The sequence below is a fragment of the Petromyzon marinus genome, chromosome 38 (assembly GCF_048934315.1).
Source record: "Petromyzon marinus isolate PM22_M1 ecotype Great Lakes invasive population chromosome 38, UKy_Petmar_22M1.pri1.0, whole genome shotgun sequence".
NCBI classification, from domain to species: domain Eukaryota; kingdom Metazoa; phylum Chordata; class Hyperoartia; order Petromyzontiformes; family Petromyzontidae; genus Petromyzon; species Petromyzon marinus.
The window spans coordinates 11434001-11453492 of record NC_133704.1 but is presented as its reverse complement, the minus strand read 5'-3'; the positions used below and the strand labels follow the sequence as shown (position 1 = coordinate 11453492).

The following is a 19492-nucleotide window of genomic DNA, read 5'->3' as shown; positions in this document are numbered from 1 at the left end:
CGTACGGACAACAGATTTTTGCAATGTCTTTTATTAAAACCAAATAAAACTATCACGTCCTTACACTCACTTTCATAAATATAAACTTCAAACGTTAAAACTTACTGGACGCATTCCGCAGGTCCTTTTGTGCGTGCATTAAGCTCAAGTGCTATGCCACAAATGCCAATTCTGGCATCTCAAACAGCAGTGTATGAAATGGACCAAAACAATACTGTTGCAACACGTTAGTTTAAATGCTCACCTGAACTTGGTCTTCATATCCCTGTGTGACGCAGATCTAAACGGGTCCAACCACCTGTGTATGCAAGTGTTTTCTGCAGACGTTACAGATTAGTGCCTTGCACAGTTTGAGGTGCAGTGCTCGCTATCCCGCAGCAAATGGGCAAGGTCACATCTGTATTGTTGTGCGAGACTGACAGAAGCAAACTGTTGATCTGAAACGTTAACCTATGTTTATGATAAGAGCTTTTAAAATTGTGTAATACTTACATGTGATAAGGGGGGAAGGGTGACCCTCCGGTTAGTGCAGTGCTATAAACTCGGCAAACCTAGCTCCATTCCTGGCCACAGCTAAACATCAGTGGCAAGCGTTTTCTGAACCGGTCCTGGGCCACCACTCCATTAATCCATACCGACTTGCATGGTGAAGAGTATGGCAAAACAATTCGCATGACCAAAACAGCATGATAAACCTAGCACCAAGCAGGGTATTTACAATGGGTTGTAAATGATCAATGTTATCATCAAGTGCTTACTGACAAATACTAATTACCAATGAAATCAATTGCGCATCACGAGTTTCCCGCGAGTAGTTCGTGGAGCGAGCGGCTTCATCGTCCGCTCACGAGTACTGCAGCCTCTTCTCTTTCACCTTCTCATCGATGTTGGTGAAGTAATTCATCTTGGTAAGGAGCAAACGCGCCAACAGGAAGTTGCCTGTGCCGAACACACGCAATGGAGGGGACGGATTTAGGATGGAACACACGCGTCAATTGTTCACCATCATCGTGGAATTTTTCACAACACGCTTTCCAAGTCATTACATCTCACCAGATCTATAAAACAACCAATCTTTTTATAAAGAAGCTTACTAAATGAAATGCAATGTATCAAAATGAGCGATTGGTGACCGTCCATTTCCTCGTATAAATGCACACGAGTCATTGTTCACAGCTAAATGGGGAAAAAAAAAAATCTGAAGTCTGGAGTGGAATTCATAGAAGCTTGTCAATGCAGTACTACTGTAAGTCAGACCCTTCCGTAACGTCCACGCAATTATAGAAAAAGGCAAGCTCCGCAGGTTTTATGTTGTGAGGTATCTTTAGAACGGTTGATAAATCTTCCTTTTTGTCCTGTTTTTGGTGAAAATATGCCAGTGTCAACAACAACAGATAAAACGTCTATGATAATATGCTTTGGCCATTTTATCAAGGTATGAATCTAGCCCACTGCTCCATACTTAAGTGGGCATGTAATCGCTCGTTAAATGATAGTCTTACATTTACAAAAAAATGCATCAAACTTCGTAAGAATAATTTCAGATGTATTTAGAATTTTTATGCAACTATATTTTTTATCACTATTCTATATGCACAAGGGTAAAATATCAAATTGCGAATCGAATCATGACCCCAAATCATGACAATCAAATCGTGCATGGGGTGATTAATTAAACAACCATGTTTAATCATGCTCATATCCACGAGTAGTCATAGACATTCCATAAACTTAATGTGAAGGCAGTTTTTCCAAAGATATCCAATTGTATTTTCCACTTGGCTTTTCTCTCAAATGTTTAAAATGTCAATACAACAAAATTTCAAGACAAAAGGATACATGTACAGTAAAACCTTGGATTGCGAGCATAATTCGTTCTGGAAACGTGTTTGTAATCCAAAGCACTCGTATATAAGTTGTGATCACGTGACGCTCGGCAGACAAAGCGTATACGTACTACTCGTATTGCAAGACCTCGCTCGTTTATCAAATTCATATTTATTTAAAATTTTTGCTCGTCTTGCAAAACACTCGCAGACCAAGTTACTCGCAATCCCAGGTTTCACTGTATTGCGAATTGTTAGAACACCACCAGTCGCTGCACTTTGATGCCAGCTTCACCATCAGCCACAATGTCACAGCTCCCTCCAGTGGCCAATCCTCTGCTCTGATCATAGGTTGGCAGAACAAAGTAATTTTAGTGGGGAGGATGCGACCCACCAGAGATGGCTAGGACAAGCGTGGAAATTGGCAAAATGGGAGGTGGGGGCAGGACAAGACGGTCACCGACAGCTGCAGTGAAACGGAGCCAATGAAAGAGACGCAAGACAGAGACAAAGAGGGAGACGGACAGAAAAATACACAGGGAGACCGAGAGTCACAAAACAAAAGAGGAATAAGCCTTGCCCAAGATTAAGTATCGAGGAATAAAATGGGGTACCCTATACAATTTTCTCCATCTCCGCAACCTGGCGCCTGAGCCCCTTCACACCTTAGGCCCCAGTGAGTGCAACGCTTGACACTGCCATGGGCCGAATTGGGTGATATGGTAACTGTAACTGCTACTGATACTCCTGTTGTTAAGGAGTGACTCATGCAGCCAGCTATGGGCTGCAAAGTTTGGTCGTACATGTTATGTATATCGTTTATTGTTAAATTTGAATCACGGTTCCTATGATCACTGTTACATTGTTTTTATAGCTTTATTTTTATAGCTTTATTTTGGTGATTTTGAAAACGTTTTGGTTTAGCAATGTTTGTTCATTGTAGTACAGAGTTAGCCCGATAACTTTAATCTACATTGTCTTATGGTTGTTATTGTTTGACGTGCATACCATTGGGATTTTTGCACACAGCCTTGAAATACGGTGTTTTTTCTGGAAGACTTTGCCGATTTTTCAAGGATTTTTCTGTTGCGTGTAGTCACTTTAAGATGTTTCTTGTTCATGTTTTTGTTTTGTTGCGGTTGCACCCGAGTCAAGAGCCGCATGGCTCACAGGGTTATACCTAATAAATGAAACTGAAAACTGAAACTGAACTGGGGTCCGAATTGGTGTGTGTGTGTGTGTGTGCGCGCGCGCGAGTCTGGTCAACAGTTCGTAAGACTGTGCACTTTGCTCACCTGCGTCAAATGCCTGCATGACCTCCTGCGTCAGCTCCTGCAGCTTCTCTGCAAAACAACGCAGATCCTGACTGTGACTCACATCGACGTGAATGCAAGGGCATTGCGGTGCCAAACACTGCTGCTATCAAAACAATATGCAGCCAATCTGTTAGCACTAGCCAGGTCCCGATTTATGGTGAAGGTGCGCTCATTAACACACTTATAACCAGAGGCGGAGCCAGGGGGGGGTGACAGGGGTGACATTCTGCGTAGAAGTGTACGACACTCGGTCTGGCGGACTCCGTGCAACTGCATTGTCAGAGCGTGTCGCCAACCGATGGCGTCTAGTTCAACAGCCTGACTCTCTAATCATTCTTGAAATTAATATTTGTTGAATGTCACCCCGGCCTGAAATCCTGGCTCCGCCCCTGCTTATAACTATTCAAACCCGGAGCCTAAAATCAATGACCCAGGAATGGCCGTGAGCCCAACTCAACAAGGCATGATTTGAAATCTAATATGTTGGTTGGAGCAATTAAAATAAGGGCGCAAACATCTCTTTTCCAGGGTGGTGTTCTAAAGCATAATTATGTCACAATTATGCTATAAAAAGGTCACAATAATCCTATCACCCATTTTGCTAAAATGTCCTTATATTGTGATTATCATTGTTATTTTATTATTTTTTTCCTGAAAATGTTTCTGAAAAACTCATTAAGCTTGAAAATTACTTGCACATTGTCATGAATTTAGTGGTTTCAAAATAGTTTTGCGGAGTAATTAACTGCATGCCGATTATATAATGTAATTTCCATAAAGGACATCGGGGCATCCCTCGTGGCCAGTATCTACGCTGTCTCGGAAACGGAGTCACGCCGCTTCTCGGGGGCGAGCAGACTCACCCAGGTTGCACCTGGAGATGTCTTCGATCTCCTGTAAGGAGTCGGCATCCTCAAGGTCCTCGTTGATCTCCATGATCTCCATCAGGAACTCGGGGTCCATGTCCTCCGTTGTATCCTCCAACGACAGCCCATGCCGCTCCAGCTGAAACCCGCAAATACAAAGGGTCCCTCCCCATTCAGTTACGTGGAATTCAGGAGCAGGTGATGTCGGTAAGCATCTATTTAAGTCAGCGCAGCACCTAGAAGATGGCGCAGTGGCATTAACCACGGTTGCATGTGGTGCAGCGCCGATGTTGTCCCACATCACAACGAGTGCCCCAATGATTAGTGATGTTAGGCTGCGTCAATCAATGTAGAGGAAGCCCAGGCTGGTTTAATTACCACTCACCACGAGTTGAACGAAAAACAAATAAAAGCACTGTGTTGGCAAGGAAAATTACATTCGTTTCTCATTCAAAATACAGCACAAGAGAAGCGCAGTTAGAAACCTAGCTTGGGTCACCAAGATTGCGGTCCAACAAGCGAACAAGCCTGTATTTGCCAGAGGGATAAAATAAACGTAAACAGAGGAAACAACGGAGTAGGTTACCCCGGTTGGGCTGTTTTCTCCACACGGAGAGGGTAAAATCGCACATCATGCTGAATATCACGTGGCACAACCCAACAATGCATTGGACAGTGATTAGAAAGTGATTTTTGTGAATTGGCAATAAGCCACAGATGCAAACAAGCACTGCTGCCGTCCTTTCTGACAGCAAGCAGTGTGTGTGTGTGTCCTGTGTTGAGGGGTCGAGGCACCCTCAAATGAGTGCCTGGTGCAATGTGCAAACATTACACAAGGCACCCCCTCCCCCCCCCCATGTGCCATGCTAGCCTTCATTAGGTTTTCGCTAATAGCACTCGCTCCAACAGTCTGTGAAGGCTCAACGGGAGATCTTTGTTTTTGTGTTGCGGGGTGAATTTAATCGGTTAACTTGCCAAGTAGACACCTCTGGGCAGCGGCTTCAGCAGCGTGTTGTAGGCCTTGTTCACAAGCGCAGACTGCTGCTGCGACAAGTCAAGCTCCCTCTGCACACACAGGAGACGTGGGTAAAATGCCAATTACTTTAATGTAATGCAGATGAACAATTAACCATGCCCTGTAGAATACGAATTACCCATTACTTTAGGTGCGTAATTTAAACACCAATTATAAAATTTACATTTAAATTACATGTCATTCAGATACTGTCCATCTCCAGTTCCAAGGTTAGCAATAAGCGCAGTGCATTAACCACTGTGCCACCACTCTTGGCAAAACATTACCTGCGACTTTTGGCTGAAGTTGTCTGGGTGTAACTGCCTCTGCAGGGCAAGGTAGGCCTGTTGTAGCTTCTGTAGGTTCACCGAAAAGGACTCGTTGCTGAAATTACAAAGCCCGCATGCCGAGCATTAAATAGCACAGAGGGCTTATGTTTAATCTCCGAGTGGCACTGGATAGGTTAACCCAGTTTTTAGGAGTGCTTTAACAGGCTTCAATGACAATATATTGAAGTTGTTTATCATTCAATAAAGCGAGTGCATGAAGGCGTTACAAAAGTTATTTCATTTCAATTAACGTGTCGGTGTTTAATTAAACCCTTGCTGCACAATGACACTTGTTTGATCCTGTGCGTCATATTTTGTTTAAATAATCTTTGTGTAGTGGTGTCAGCTTGCCAGATATTTATATTTGTATGATAGGTTTGGGATTTTCTTCGTGCACGTTTAAGCTTTAATTGAATTTTCTTCATCGGTGTCGACGTTTCTGATCCAAATTATAATAAATTGGTAATACGCACTCACTGGAAACCTTCCTCTGCAGGCACATTGCTATAATGCTTTTCGTGATCAAGTTCTCTTTTCCAAAAAGCACCCAAGACTTTTGCTCTTTCTCAATTCCTCTTTCACAATATGTATCCTAGGCTTGCCTTAAGTGTGTGCGATTTGTTTTCTATATAACGTCGTCTTTGATACAAATTGCATCTCACAATCATTGCGGAACGGCTCACAAAGCATAACAGCTGGTGCCAACTATTTGTCAAAGCTCTGCAGTCCTATACAGTATATAACCGTTTTCAGACAATTAATGAGTGTTCAAACACTCAATAACTGTCTGAGGTATACACACACTGACCGATTTTGCAAACTTGTTCACAACTTTTACTCATTTATCTACACCCTACAGCCTTCTTTATCAAGTTATTTTTTAAAATATAATTTCCTCACTCCACTTATGATACACATGACTACATTCGTCATGTAACCTCAGTCGATCCACTCCGTTCTCGTGACGGATATTAACACCTGTAATTTCGAAATATTCCTGACGATTTTAGAGCCACGGTTTTGCGTGAGCTCGCATGAAGAATCAACGCTCCCCATATTCCAGTCGACATTCCCAACCACCCACCCACCCCGCCCGCTCCACATGTCCGTCCGGTGGTTTCTGTCCACACCACCGGGCCCCGGGTTCACCCCTTTCGGCTCCCACCACCACCACCGGGCCGTGCGTCCCTCACCAGCCCAGCAGCTGGAAGAGCGAGGCCCCCGGTCGAGGGGGTAGCACCGAGTGGCAGCGGGAGCAGAAGAAGACGGAGTCGGCACCGACATCGCTCCGGCAGCCCCAGCACCGCGGCGCCGCCTCTTCGCCGGGCTCCCCGACTTGGCTGGCGCCGCACAGACGCCTCACGGGGCTCGGACACAGCCTCGGCCTCGCCGACGGTGAGGCGGTGGAGGTGCTGATGCAGGAGGCGAAGATGACGGAGGAGGGATGAGGAGGAGGAGGACACGTCGACGTTCTCGCGCGGAGTGCCCCTCTGGCCATCGCCGGCCACAGCCGCGCCACGCAGGGCAGCATTGTGCGTGGAGTAAGGGGCAGCCGAGGGCTTGAGCAGCAGCAGATGGTGGAGGAGGATCTTAGGGGTGAGGTTTGACGCTGTGGTACTCTGAAACTCAATGTCAAAGGGCCGCGAAGTCCTGGGCACCATGGAGGGTGCAGCGGGTGAGATCTTGAGGAGACGGAGAAGCAGGAGGAGGAGAGAGGTGAGATGGAAGGGGAGGTGTTCGAAGCGGCGGTTCTCTTGGATCTTTATCTTCTTAAGTGATGTCTCCGCCGACCCGGCCCACCCGTCTCTCCTCGTACGGTAGCGATATACTGCGTGCGGCCTAGTCTCTCACGCGGCAAGGGCGCGCCTTCCCCCCGGCAGGAATCTAGGAGAGGCCGGCGGTCGTCGGGGAGTCGCGCTGTCAACACTTTTGTTTCCAGTAAGTTGAACGTTAACGAGCCCGTTGTTGTTGTTGCTTGTGTCGTTGTTGCTTTCTCCTACGGGGGAGATTCGGCGAGGCTAAGAACGAAGGTGATGATGTTGTTGTTGGCTCCGGTTTGTATCGATTCGTCAATTCAGTTGCGTTGGACCGAACCTCCGTCTTATAGCGCGTGGATCGAATCGGACGAGTGAGTTGGGGAGGGGCTTTGGCGATTACGTACAGGCAGTCCCCGTGTTACGGAACGGTTAGGTTCGTCGAGAACGAACTGAACAATTTTCCACCCAAATCAACGATCAAATCCCATTGCCGGTAATAGTTGTGCCTCCCGTACCCGATTACTGGGTTGGTTTTCTCTCAATGCTGCATCGCGGTGCCATCCGTTTTCTATCGCTGCCCGTATCGTATCGCAGGACTAGAGGAGTTGTACACACCTACAGTGAGGGAAAAAAGTATTTGATCCCCTGCTGATTTTGTACGTTTGCCCACTGACAAAGAAATGATCAGTCTATAATTTTAATGGAAGGTTTATTTGAACAGTGAAAGACAGAATAACAACAACAAAATCCAGAAAAACGCATGTCAAAAATGTTATAAATTGATTTGCATTTTAATGAGGGAAATAAGTATTTCACCCCCTCTCAATCACAAAGATTTCTGGCTCCCAGGTGTCTTTTATACAGGTAACGAGCTGAGATTAGGAGCACACTCTTAAAGGGAGTGCTCCTAATCTCAGCTTGTTACCTGTATAAAATACACCTGTCCACAGAAGCAATCAATCAATCAGATTTCAAACTCTCCACCATGGCCAAGACCAAAGAGCTCTCCAAGGATGTCAGGGACAAGATTGTAGACCTACACAAGGCTGGAATGGGCTACAAGACCATTGCGAAGCAGCTTGGTGAGAAGGTGACAACAGTTGCTGCGATTATTCGCAAATGGAAGAAACACAAAAGAACTGTCAATCTCCCTCGTCCTGGGGCTCCATGCAAGATTTCATCTCGTGGAGTTGCAATGATCATGAGAACGGTGATGAATCAGCCCAGAACTACACGGGAGGATCTTGTCAATGATCTCAAGGCAGCTGGGACCATAGTCACCAAGAAAACAATTGGTAACACACTACGCCGTGAAGGACTGAAATCCTGCAGCGCCCGCAAGGTCCCCCTGCTCAAGAAAGCACACATACATGCCCGTCTGAAGTTTGCCAATGAACATCTGAATGATTCAGAGGACAATTGGGTGAAAGTGTAGTGGTCAGATGAGACCAAAATGGAGCTCTTTGGCATCAACTCAACTCGCCGTGTTTGGAGGAGGAATGCTGCCTATGACCCCAAGAACACCATCCCCACCGTCAAACATGGAGGTGGAAACATTATGCTTTGGGGGTGTTTTTCTGCTAAGGGGACAGGACTTCACCGCATCAAAGGGACGATGGACGGGGCCATGTACCGTCAAATCTTGGGTGAGAACCTCTTTCCCTCAGCCAGGGCATTGAAAATGGGTCGTGAATGGGTATTCCAGCATGACAATGACCCAAAACACACGGCCAAGGCAACAAAGGAGTGGCTCAAGAAGAAGCACATTAAGGTCCTGGAGTAGCCTAGCCAGTCTCCAGACCTTAATCCCATAGAACATCTGTGGAGGGAGCTGAAGGTTCGAGTTGCCAAACGTCAGCCTCGAAACCTTAATGACTTCGAGAAGACCTGCAAATAGGAGTGGGACAAAATCCCTCCTGAGATGTGTGCAAACCTGGTGGCCAACTAGAAGAAACGTTTGACCTCTGTGATTGCCAACAAGGGTTTTGCCACCAAGTACGAAGTCATGTTTTGCAGAGGGGTCAAATACTTATTTCCCTCATTAAAATGCAAATCAATTTATAACATTTTTGACATGCGTTTTTCTGGATTTTGTTGTTGTCTCTCACTGTTCAAATAAACCTACCATTTAAATTATAGACTGATCATTTCTTTGTCAGTGGGCTAACGTACAAAATCAGCAGGGGATCAAATACTTTTTTCCCCTCACTGTACATGGGTCCGAGCAACTTTGAAAGCTCCGAGGCAGACAGAACAATGCAAATATGAGATGTAAAGACTTGAAAGTAGGATTCTGGACAGGTCCTACGAGACAAGACAAAGCAGTACAAATAGTACGGGAGATTTGCGCTGTGCATGATGCCAAAATCCTCACTTCTGACAATGCGACCTCATATATAAAGGTGGTATGGTCCTCAACATGAGGTTGCCTCTACATAGATAAGGCATGGTCATCATACACGTGGTCATGCCATCACAATTCTTAATAAAGCCTCATAATTCCAAGTGTTTTTTTTTCTTTTCTGGAAGTGCATGATCCTAGACACAGCCACGCCCTTGCATCTAAGAGGCGTGAAATAAATGTTTTAAGTGTTGACACTTAAAAAAATATATTAATAACTTGGTTACAATAAATCACAAAACTGGCAAAGACACATTTGCTCTCCATAATTTATTAATCAGAATTTAGTAACCATCATACTAAAAACATATGCAGACATCTTTCACAAAAATCAGATTTTCACAGTAAATGGTAATTGCTGGCCAACTTAACATGACCATAATGCATGGTGAGGTCATACAAACAGCTGAACTCTTAACAATGCAAAATAACGGACTTCATTCTCCACGTAGGTATGACACCTGCCCCGGGCAGTGAGCAAACCCTGTGGACACCGTACCTCACGCGTCACAAAGGGATCCCCGTAACCTTGACATTAAATTGTTAAGCGGGGGCTGGGTGACCTCAGTTGTTGCGAGAGATGTAAGTTGGTGTTGTTGATGTGTCAAGCACTGTCACGTTTCCACGAGCCACGGAACTTACGGGCTGCCCAAAAGTCAGTGTGGGAATTTAGGACGAGCACAAATACATCACCAAATACGGTTGGAAGTGGCAAAGTTTAATTAGCTAATACACGTTTACTTTTTGTCGAAAATAATCTTTAACTTTTACACAGAAGTATTTCTGGGAAACACCTGCCCTACCCACGTGAAAACTCAAGTTATTCTGAAAGTGTAAATTACAAATTACCACGATGTCTCTGAATGATCACTGTTGATATTCCTCAAAGTGGTACTCACCTCATTCCTGCTACAGGGATGTTTATGAACAAAATAACCCATAATACACCCAATGTCTTAATAACAATTTCATTTTATATAGCATCATTAATTGCTATATAAGATCTCAGAAGCTAAGCAGGCTTGCACCTGAATATTGCTTGAATGGGCGAGCAGCATACCATAGCGAATGTTGGCAGCACACAATCCAATGCTTCCATATCTTCACTGCCCGCCTTCAACAACCTGCATTTACCAGTGTGGTGAAGTATGGTCATATAGCCCCCATGGCTCGCATGGCATGGGGAGGCCCTCAACCAGCACTGGATTGACATAAGGCTGCACACATTCAGATTAGGATGCTAGGTTGACGCCCATGTATGATTTGAACCCACAACCTTCTTATGATCGTGAGTCAAGCACTATCACAGTGCCACGAAGATAACTAAACAGTCCACGTGCTCATAGTCAGTGGCGTGCCTCCACTGTGCCGAATTCAAACACAGAGGTGGGCAAGGTACAGTTGTTGTTTGCCTCTTGACGGCGACGCGCCAAGACTGAGAGTCACGGCCATCACGTTCCTTCCTGCTCTGTGTGGCACTCCTGCACCTTCATGATGAGGGACAGCAGCTGCAGCTGCAGCGTGATCTCCTGCCACAGAAAGCACGTGGGGACAGCACGAGTAACGGCACAGGTGAGAGCAAGTACTTAACGAAGCACAATGTCCACATTTACAGCTGGAGCCAAAGTGATGTAAGAATTTCCAAGTTTATTTGTTTTAGCAGGTGACTACTCAAGAGGCCAGGATTGTCTCAGTTGCAAGAGGGACCTGGTCATTGGTGATGAAGCAGACCTCTATCCACCACGGCAGCGCATATGACATCATATAAAAAGTGGTTTACTAACTATAATGAATTAGCCTTTTGTCATAAAATGGATATCACAAGGACAAAAACAGCTGTTATGTGGTCACTCCAGACAAAATCTGTAGCAGGCTACTAAAGGGTGCCTAAACGTCTCTTTAAAATTTTGTTACATGACAAACAAAGTTTAAAAGTCATGCCCAACAGACAACCTGGAATGCACGGCCTTGGTAAATACAGCCGTTATTTTTCTTGTATTTCATCTTTAAGATAAAGGAGCAAGAGGAGAACAGTTTAAAAATACAAAACACCCAAATAAAAAAAATCTGGAAAATCTCACTGCCAAGCTAAGCCAAACTTCCAATTAATGTATAGGCATCGCAGCATGAATGAGAAACCAGCATCATTTAATAATTTTACCTTTTATATAAATTACTTTATTTAGTAGTTATACTTGTTCATTTTGGAAGGGCTTGTCTGGTACTCAATAGCTCCTATTAGCTAACTATGTATAAGCTTATTTAAAAACTGGGCATCAGAAAATGTTTAAAATGTAATAATTATCAGGCCCCATGGAGTTAATTGCAATCTCCAACCCTTTACTAATTTGAACTTTCTGGCCTCTCTATTTACGTGAGATAAAGAAGGCCGTATCCTCAAACATAGCCAATAACACTTTTTTATTGTAATGTGCTGTTACTAATGAAAGCAGAGTTCATATTCATAGTTCTTTCGGTAAAGTCACGTTGAAGGGAAAAATATATATATATTTTATTATTTTGTTTTGTTTTTCCCTTCAACGTGACTTTACCGAAAGAACTATGAATATGAATTACTGCAGTCACGAAAGCTTTAAATCAAAATTGAAAGCAGAGTTGTTTTTGTTACTTGTGCACCCACTGCCAAAGCAGAATCACCAGACAATTTGTTTAAGTTTGTTCAGGTCAGCAACAAAGCACAAGCTCCGAATGCTGCCCTCATTATTGCGCGAGTCTGGAGGGAGTGTATCTCTGGTACCTGTGGATTCTGTGTGACGTAGAACCCAGGGACTCCGGACTTCTCGAGGGTACTCTGCTGATCCTCCACCTTTTGGTCCAGCTCCAACACAACATGCTCATCCATGCTCTTCTGCTCTGCTTTTATCCTCTTTTCAAGAGCCTGACGTGCGTGCGCACACACACAACAACAACCGCCATTCGCCACTAAGTGGCGGTGACGTCACCACGACGCTTGTGCCAGGCTATGTGCACCCTGAGGCCACGTGAAGTGTCGAACGCCCGCTGGCAGGAGGTCACGGGGCAGACCCAGGTGCCACGGGTCGACTGACTGAGATGACTGGCTGATGCACCACCTGTGCCCCCTACTGTGCCAACCTGCTGTGCTTTAGCCACCCGGCGCTCCGCTCGCTGTTGTGAGCGTCGCTCCTCCGCCCTCCGTTGTTGTTGGAGGGCGACTGCCTCCAACTGCCCAGTAGCATCCTTCACGAGCCTCCTCCACAGAGGCCGATCTTGACACCGCTGGTACCAGTCATCGGCAAGTCCACTCAGCTCCACGTCCTCCTGTACCACATCACTCCATCTCTTCTCTAGCCCGTGCCGCGCCCGCTTAGCCCCCTCAATCCGGCCAAACAAAAGCTGTTTCGGCATGCGGTGGCTGGGCATGCGGGCTACATGACCCAGCCATCGCAGTCTTGCCTGCCGGAGGAGCTCACCGATGGGACCCTGCCCAGATCTTTCAAGGATTTGTGAGCTCACACAATCCAGTCTGGTTAAACCCAGGATGGATCGTAGGCAGGCCAGCCTAAATGTTTCTAACCGGCGAAGATGTTCCATTAGGGGGGTCCACGTTTCGCAAGCGTAGAGAAGGGAGGGAATGACCGTGGCCGAGAAGACCTGAAGCTTAGTGCGGAGCGACAGACCAGGTAGCTTCCACACAGCGTTACGCAACCGATGAAAAGATATTGCCGCTCGACTGATTCGGAGTGAGACCTCTGCTGTTAAACACACACACACACCGACACACACGTATACACAACAACAATCATTCACCACTAAGTGGCGGTGACGTCACCAAAGCTCTTGTTCCAGGCTACGTGCACTCGGAGGCCACATGAAGTGTCGAAGACTTTCTGGCAGCAGGTCACAGGACAGACCCAGATTCTATGGTTTGACCGACTGAGATGACAGGGAGGTGCACCAATTGTGCTCCCCACCTTGACACCTATACTCACTGATACATAAACACGTACTTTTGCACCTACACACAGACATACAAAATAAAGATCCCCATAGAGCTTGTCATGGACTATTAGGGCACGCTGTTAACGAGCACCTATATAGGCTGATATGGCACACACGGGGGTTGTGGCCAGCACCATGCCCTACCATATTTTTCTCCGCAGCACCCATGTCTACACACCATGCGAGGTATGATTCTCTCAGACATAGTAAACCAGAGTGAAAGTCCAGGACCGGTTTATACATTTGACACCGATGTTGGCCGGAAGTGCAGAGTGCTAACCACTCCACTCACAATAAATATATACACACACACATACCCGTATGCACTCACAAAAAACACAGGCATATACACATCAATCTGTAAATGACAGATTGTTGTATATATGGAAGTGCATGATCCGAGACACACGAATACAGATGCATTACCTCCATCTCCCGCTGCTGGGCTGACTGCAGTAAAGCGATGTTGTGAGGCTTGCAGCTTTGCAGCGCCTCCTGCTGCCTCCGCAGCAGATCTTGCTTCAAGACTGCAAACAGACATCACCGTACAGATTGATCGTGAAAGGAACTAAACCACAACAACACTTTTATGTAAACATGTTGGTAACTGAAAGGCATTATTGTCCCAAATACTAATTTTCCTTTTCACCCTTCACGGAACGCGCAAGTAAGAATAAGCGGCAATTGTGCGGCAGCCTCAGCGTAGCATCACACAAGGCGGGACGATGCTTATAGATGCGCTGTTTGCCGAGCCGTGCAATAACCAAACCGTGATAACGCTTGGCCTCGCAACATGTATGAAGCAGACTCGGAGCCAAGCTGGACCAGGGGTGCGGATAATGAAGCGTTCATTGCGTGTGACAGGCGTGCATTGGAAAAACAGCCTGGCGCTTTCTGAGCCATGCCAAGTGTGACTCGGCACGGCCCCAGCGCGGCCCAATTGTACAGTGGGAAACAGGTACAGTCTGTTCTCCTATAAAGCGTTTTTTTGTAACGCGAATTGGATATAACGCGATGAATGTATCAGGGAACACTTTTTATAACGCGGATGCGAACTGGATATAACGCGATTACAGTGAGGGAAAAAAGTATTTGATCCCCTGCTGATTTTGTACATTTGCCCACTGACAAAGAAATTATCAGTCTATAATTTTAATGGTAGGTTTATTTGAACAGTGAGAGACAGAATAACAACAAAAAAATCCAGAAGAACGCATGTCAATTTTTTTATAAATTGATTTGCATTTTAATGAGGGAAATAAGTATTTGACCCCTCTGCAAAACATGAGTTAGTACTTGGTGGCAAAACCCTTGTGGGCAATCACAGAGGTCAGACGTTTCTTGTAGTTGGCCACCAGGTTTGCACACATCTCAGGAGGGATTTTGTCCCACTCCTCTTTGCAGATCTTCTCCAAGTCATTAAGGTTTCGAGGCTGACGTTTGGCAACTCGAACCTTCAGCTCCCTCCACAGATTTTCTATGGGATTAAGGTCTGGAGACTCGCTAGGCCACTCCAGGACCTTAATGTGCTTCTTCTTGAGCCACTCCTTTGTTGCCTTGGCCATGTGTTTTGGGTCATTGTCATGCTGGAATACCCATCCACGACCCATTTTCAATGCCCTGGCTGAGGGAAGGAGGTTCTCACCCAAGATTTGACGGTACATGGCCCCGTCCATCGTCCCTTTGATGCGGTGAAGTTGTCCTGTCCCCTTAGCAGAAAAACACCCCCCAAAGCATAATGTTTCCACCTCCATGTTTGACGGTGGGGATGGTGTTCTTGGGGTCATAGGCAGCATTCCTCCTCCAAACACGGCGAGTTGAGTTGATGCCAAAGAGCTCCATTTTGGTCTCATCTGACCACTATACTTTCATCCAGTTGTCCTCTGAATCATTCAGATGTTCATTGGCAAACTTCAGACGAGCATGTATATGTGCTTTCTTGAGCAGGGGGACCTTGCGGGTGCTGCAGGATTTCAGTCCTTCACGGCGTAGTGTTACCAATTGTTTTCTTTGTGACTGTAGTCCCAGCTGCCTTGAGATCATTGACAAGATCCTCCCGTGTAGTTCTGGGCTGATTCCTCACCATTCTCATGATCATTGAAACTCCACGAGGTGAGATCTTGCATGGAGCCCCAGGCTGAGGGAGATTGACAGTTCTTTTGTGTTCCTTCCATTTGCGAATAATCGCACCAACTGTTCACCTTCTCACCAAGCTGCTTGGCAATGGTCTTGTAGCCATTCCAGCCTTGTGTAGGTCTACAATCTTGTCCCTGACATCCTTGGAGAGCTCTTTGGTCTTGGCCATGGTGGAGAGTTTGGAATCTAATTGATTGCTTCTGTGGACAGGTGTCTTTTATACAGGTAACGAGCTGAGATTAGGAGCACACTCTTAGAGGCAGAGCTGAGATTAGGAGCACACTCTTAGAGGGAGTGCTCCTAATCTCAGCTTGTTATCTGTATAAAAGACACCTGGGAGCCAGACATCTTTCTGATTGAGAGGGGGTCAAATACTTATTTCCCTCATTAAAATGCAAATCAATTTATAACATTTTTGACATGCGTTTTTCTGGATTTTTTTGTTATTCTGTCTCTCACTGTTCAAATAAACCTACCATTAAAATTATAGACTGATCATTTCTTCGTCAGTGGGCAAACGTACAAAATCAGCAGGGAATCAAATACTTTTTTTCCCTCACTGTAAGTGAACAGAACGTCGCGCAAATATGAATAAGCGGTTGTACGGCTGCATCACACAAGGTGGGATGTTGCTGGATGCTTCCCACGTGCAACCCCAGACTTTGTTCAGCCTGCGTACGCATCTCACGTGTTATCGCGGACTGTGCTCTACCACGTATTATATATTATTTCTTATAACGCCATTTTCCCATAACGCTGTGTTCTTTAGGAACGCAACTACGGCATTACAGTAAAACCTTGGATTGCGAGTAACTTGGTCTGCGAGTGTTTTGCAAGACGAGCAAAAATGTTAAATAAATATTAATTTGATAAACGAGCGAGGTCTTGCAATACGAGTAGTACGTATACGCTTTGTCTGCCGAGCGTCACGTGATCACAACTGATATACGAGTGCTTTGGATTACAAACACGTTCCCGGAACGAATTATGCTCGCAATCCAAGGTTTTACTGTATAGGAGAACAGACTGTATTACGTAAACAAAGTAAGTGAACTGAACACTCATCAACAGACACGAGGAAGCGCACCCCCCCCCCCCCCCTTAACTCAGTACTGGCAGTGGCAGCAGCTACCCCGGTGCTCGTTGTGCAGCTTGAGTCGCTGGCTGTAGAGGTTTTTCTCCGTCAGCTGTTGGATGTCTTTGAGGCCCTGTACGATTTCGTAGACGGTACCGTCAATGAGCGCCAGCGCCAAGTCGCTCAGCATGTCGTATGTCAGCCGCTGCTGGTAGACACTGCGACCGCAGGGACACGCCGGCAGAACTTTCACGTGGGATGCTGCAGCCGAGTTACATTTTGACTAAAAAAGTTACACAACTGAAGGCAACCCAGAAATAAAAACATCGAGATGTAAATACTGGTTAATTATGAATTATGATGAGATGCATTTTCATAGCTGTCAACCCCTTATCATTGCCTAACTTATTACAGACCAATTCAGACCGCATTGGTTACCCCATGCCCTTGTAAATCTCGACGTTTATCCTACAAAGCCCGTATTGAAACAGCTGGATGCCATATGGACCTGAAAACTCACTTTCCCTGTACAAGAATACGGGTAAACCGTATGAGTTGACAGACAGGTGTGCATTTTGTATATGTACAGCCCTTTTGTAAATCCACTGATGGATGGCCAACACCGCACGCCATTCGCGACGAGGTTATTTGACCACCCTGCTGATTAGTGCGAATTGGTCTGCTGATTAGTGCGACTGCTGATTAGTACGACTTGGTCAGCCCAGAGCAAAATTCGATTTTGCTCTGGGCTGATCTATGCTTCAGTACTTAGAAAAAAATTAGCCAAACATCCTCAAAACGTGTCAAGATTTTCGGGGCAAATGCTTTTTTTTAAAACAGACATTTATCTTTGCAACTCTCATGGGGTCTCAATATTATTCCTTCTTGCGAGTGCCTAGCTTCGGGCGTTTGGCCAATTTGTTTTATTCGTTACAGTAAAATTTGACAACACTCTAGAAATGGGGTAGCGCTCATCTCCCTTGGGAGACCCGAATCGGTGGTGGACATTCCACATTCCCTTGGCGGGGGCCAGTTGATCCATAGGATGATCACTCTTGACTAAACCTATTTTATTTTACTAGGCAAGGTCCACTAAGCTGTATAGCTCTTTCAGAAGCGACCTGGCCACAGATGATAGCCCGACAAAGTGGATATCAAGTGGAAATGTATCGCTGTCAAATACTCGAAGTGCATGTTTCTAAATGTTGAGGGAAAACCCAGAGAACCCGGAGAAAAATCCACGCAACCACGGGCAGAGAGAGACATAAAGACTCCAAATATACAGCAGCAGGCGTCAGGGTCGGGATCCAACCCACGACCTCCTGCACACCAGGCGAGGTAGTTAACATCTCCTAGCCACCGTGATGATGATGAGAGAGACACGCAAACTCCAAATATACAGCAACAGGCGTCAGGGTCGGGATCGAACCCACGACCTCCTGCACACCAGGCGAGGTAGTTAACATCTCCTAGCCACCGTGATGATGATGAGAGAGACACGCAGACTCCAAATATACAGCAGCAGGCATCAGGGTCGGGATCCAACCCACGACCTCCTGTATACCAGGCGAGGTAGTTAACATCTAGCCACCGTGATGATGATGATGATGAGACGCAAACTCCAAATATACAGCAGCAGGCATCAGGGTCGGGATCAACCCCACGACCTCCTGCACACCAGGCGAGGCAGTTAACATCTCCTAGCCACCACGGCGCCCCTTATGTCAACAACGCTTGCTTCTAGATGGTGGTACACTGCACCAGCAGAGGTGCCGTGTGAGTCAATAACCCGTGAGGGTGTCACACACACACACATCGTCACTATTACTAGAGCCATCGTCGACATCCCCTCAACGCACTGTGCCAAGTGAGTGCCCCATTAGACGCGAGCAAATGTGTCGCTTCCAAGTGGTGACAGGGTTTACATGGTTTTTTTCTTCTATTTCTGGTATTCGCGCGATTCTCGCATTGCAAAATGCTACGGGACTTACGAAAACTATTTCAATTCACGCAAATCCTACGTATATGCGCCTATTGAATTGACATCGCCAAACAAGCGAGACACAAGAAGAAACACCAAAGAACAGAGATTCTCGATTCCAGAGGCGATCAAACTATGACACGAATCGCGAAAATCGAATCGCCTTACACGGCCGCCACTTCACCCCTTTCCCCCCCCAAACGTAAACAATCCCGCCGCGGTAATGGGCCCTGCCGGCTGCCCCGCTCACCTGGGCAGCTCTCTGAGGCGCAGCTGAAGCTGCCCCAGCAGCTGATAGTGGCGCGCCTGCTGCTCCTCCGCCTCCATGCTCAACAACTTTCCCGCCTTCCACTGCCGCCACCGCCGCCTCGCCAAATTCCCTAACGCGCATAAGCGCCCCCGCCGCACGCCATTGGCCCGCGGAACGCGCGCGCGCCAGGGGGGCGGGGGAAGGTGGTCGTGGGGGGGGGGGGACCCCGCACGCGATTGGCTCGATCTGCACCCACCGACCAACCCGCCGCCCGCCGAGCCTCTCGACCAATGGGAGATCGCGGTCCGGGCCCTGCGCCGCCCGTGCGCGGTGGGAATTCGAGTCGCTATGCGCGGGGTCTCCCCCCCCCCGGCCACCCACACCCCCCACCCACACTCAGCGAGTGCGCGCCCGCCCAGAGGCGCCGTCACGTGATACGGTGCGAGGCCGGTTCGGGCGCCATATTGCGTGGGGAGGTGGTGGTGGTGGGGGCTCCCGTTGATTTACATTTCGAGAGCTGCTTCGGTGACGTCACCAGAAGGGGAGCGGCGGGACCGCC

At 46.7% G+C, this 19492-nt stretch overlaps 2 protein-coding genes across 4 annotated transcripts; both read right to left on the bottom strand.

Annotated features, from left to right (window-relative positions):
- Nucleotides 1–15: 15 nt before the first annotated feature.
- Nucleotides 16–7492, bottom strand: HSCB (HscB mitochondrial iron-sulfur cluster cochaperone). 2 transcript variants are annotated; one of them, XM_032967566.2, is made up of 6 exons: nucleotides 6546–6852; nucleotides 5311–5407; nucleotides 4984–5073; nucleotides 4006–4147; nucleotides 3122–3169; nucleotides 16–939 (listed from the first exon to the last, which is right to left on the bottom strand). In XM_032967566.2, the coding sequence occupies exons 1-6, from the start codon at nucleotides 6848–6850 to the stop codon at nucleotides 845–847; spliced, it is 777 nt and encodes a 258-aa protein (XP_032823457.1). In that variant the 5' UTR covers nucleotides 6851–6852; the 3' UTR covers nucleotides 16–844. The 2 variants fall into 2 exon arrangements, with proteins under 2 accessions (XP_032823457.1, XP_032823455.1); XM_032967564.2 differs by lacking the exon at nucleotides 5311–5407 and having other exon boundaries at nucleotides 6546–7492.
- A 2269-nt stretch (nucleotides 7493–9761) lies between these two features.
- LOC116950109 (protein DGCR6-like) lies at nucleotides 9762–19125 on the bottom strand. Of its 2 annotated transcripts, none has more exons than XM_032967567.2 (5): nucleotides 18934–19125; nucleotides 16760–16920; nucleotides 13918–14018; nucleotides 12269–12409; nucleotides 9762–11039 (listed from the first exon to the last, which is right to left on the bottom strand). In XM_032967567.2, the coding sequence occupies exons 1-5, from the start codon at nucleotides 19008–19010 to the stop codon at nucleotides 10962–10964; spliced, it is 558 nt and encodes a 185-aa protein (XP_032823458.1). In that variant the 5' UTR covers nucleotides 19011–19125; the 3' UTR covers nucleotides 9762–10961. The 2 variants fall into 2 exon arrangements, with proteins under 2 accessions (XP_032823458.1, XP_032823460.1); XM_032967569.2 differs by lacking the exon at nucleotides 18934–19125 and adding an exon at nucleotides 18694–18834.
- Nucleotides 19126–19492: the final 367 nt, after the last annotated feature.

Coding starts and splice junctions, on each gene's coding strand:
- HSCB (XM_032967564.2), bottom strand. CDS start 7,013: ATGGTGCCCAGGACTTCGCGGCCCTTTGACATTGAGTTTCAGAGTACC. Junction 5,074..6,545: donor CTCTTCCAGCTGCTGGGCTG/GTGAGGGACGCA, acceptor CTGTGTGTGCAG/AGGGAGCTTGACTTGTCGCA. Junction 3,170..4,005: donor CATCTCCAGGTGCAACCTGG/GTGAGTCTGCTC, acceptor GTTGTTTTGCAG/AGAAGCTGCAGGAGCTGACG.
- LOC116950109 (XM_032967567.2), bottom strand. CDS start 19,010: ATGGAGGCGGAGGAGCAGCAGGCGCGCCACTATCAGCTGCTGGGGCAG. Junction 16,921..18,933: donor CGCCTCAGAGAGCTGCCCAG/GTGAGCGGGGCA, acceptor CTGCGGTCGCAG/TGTCTACCAGCAGCGGCTGA. Junction 12,410..13,917: donor CCCAGCAGCGGGAGATGGAG/GTAATGCATCTG, acceptor CACGCACGTCAG/GCTCTTGAAAAGAGGATAAA.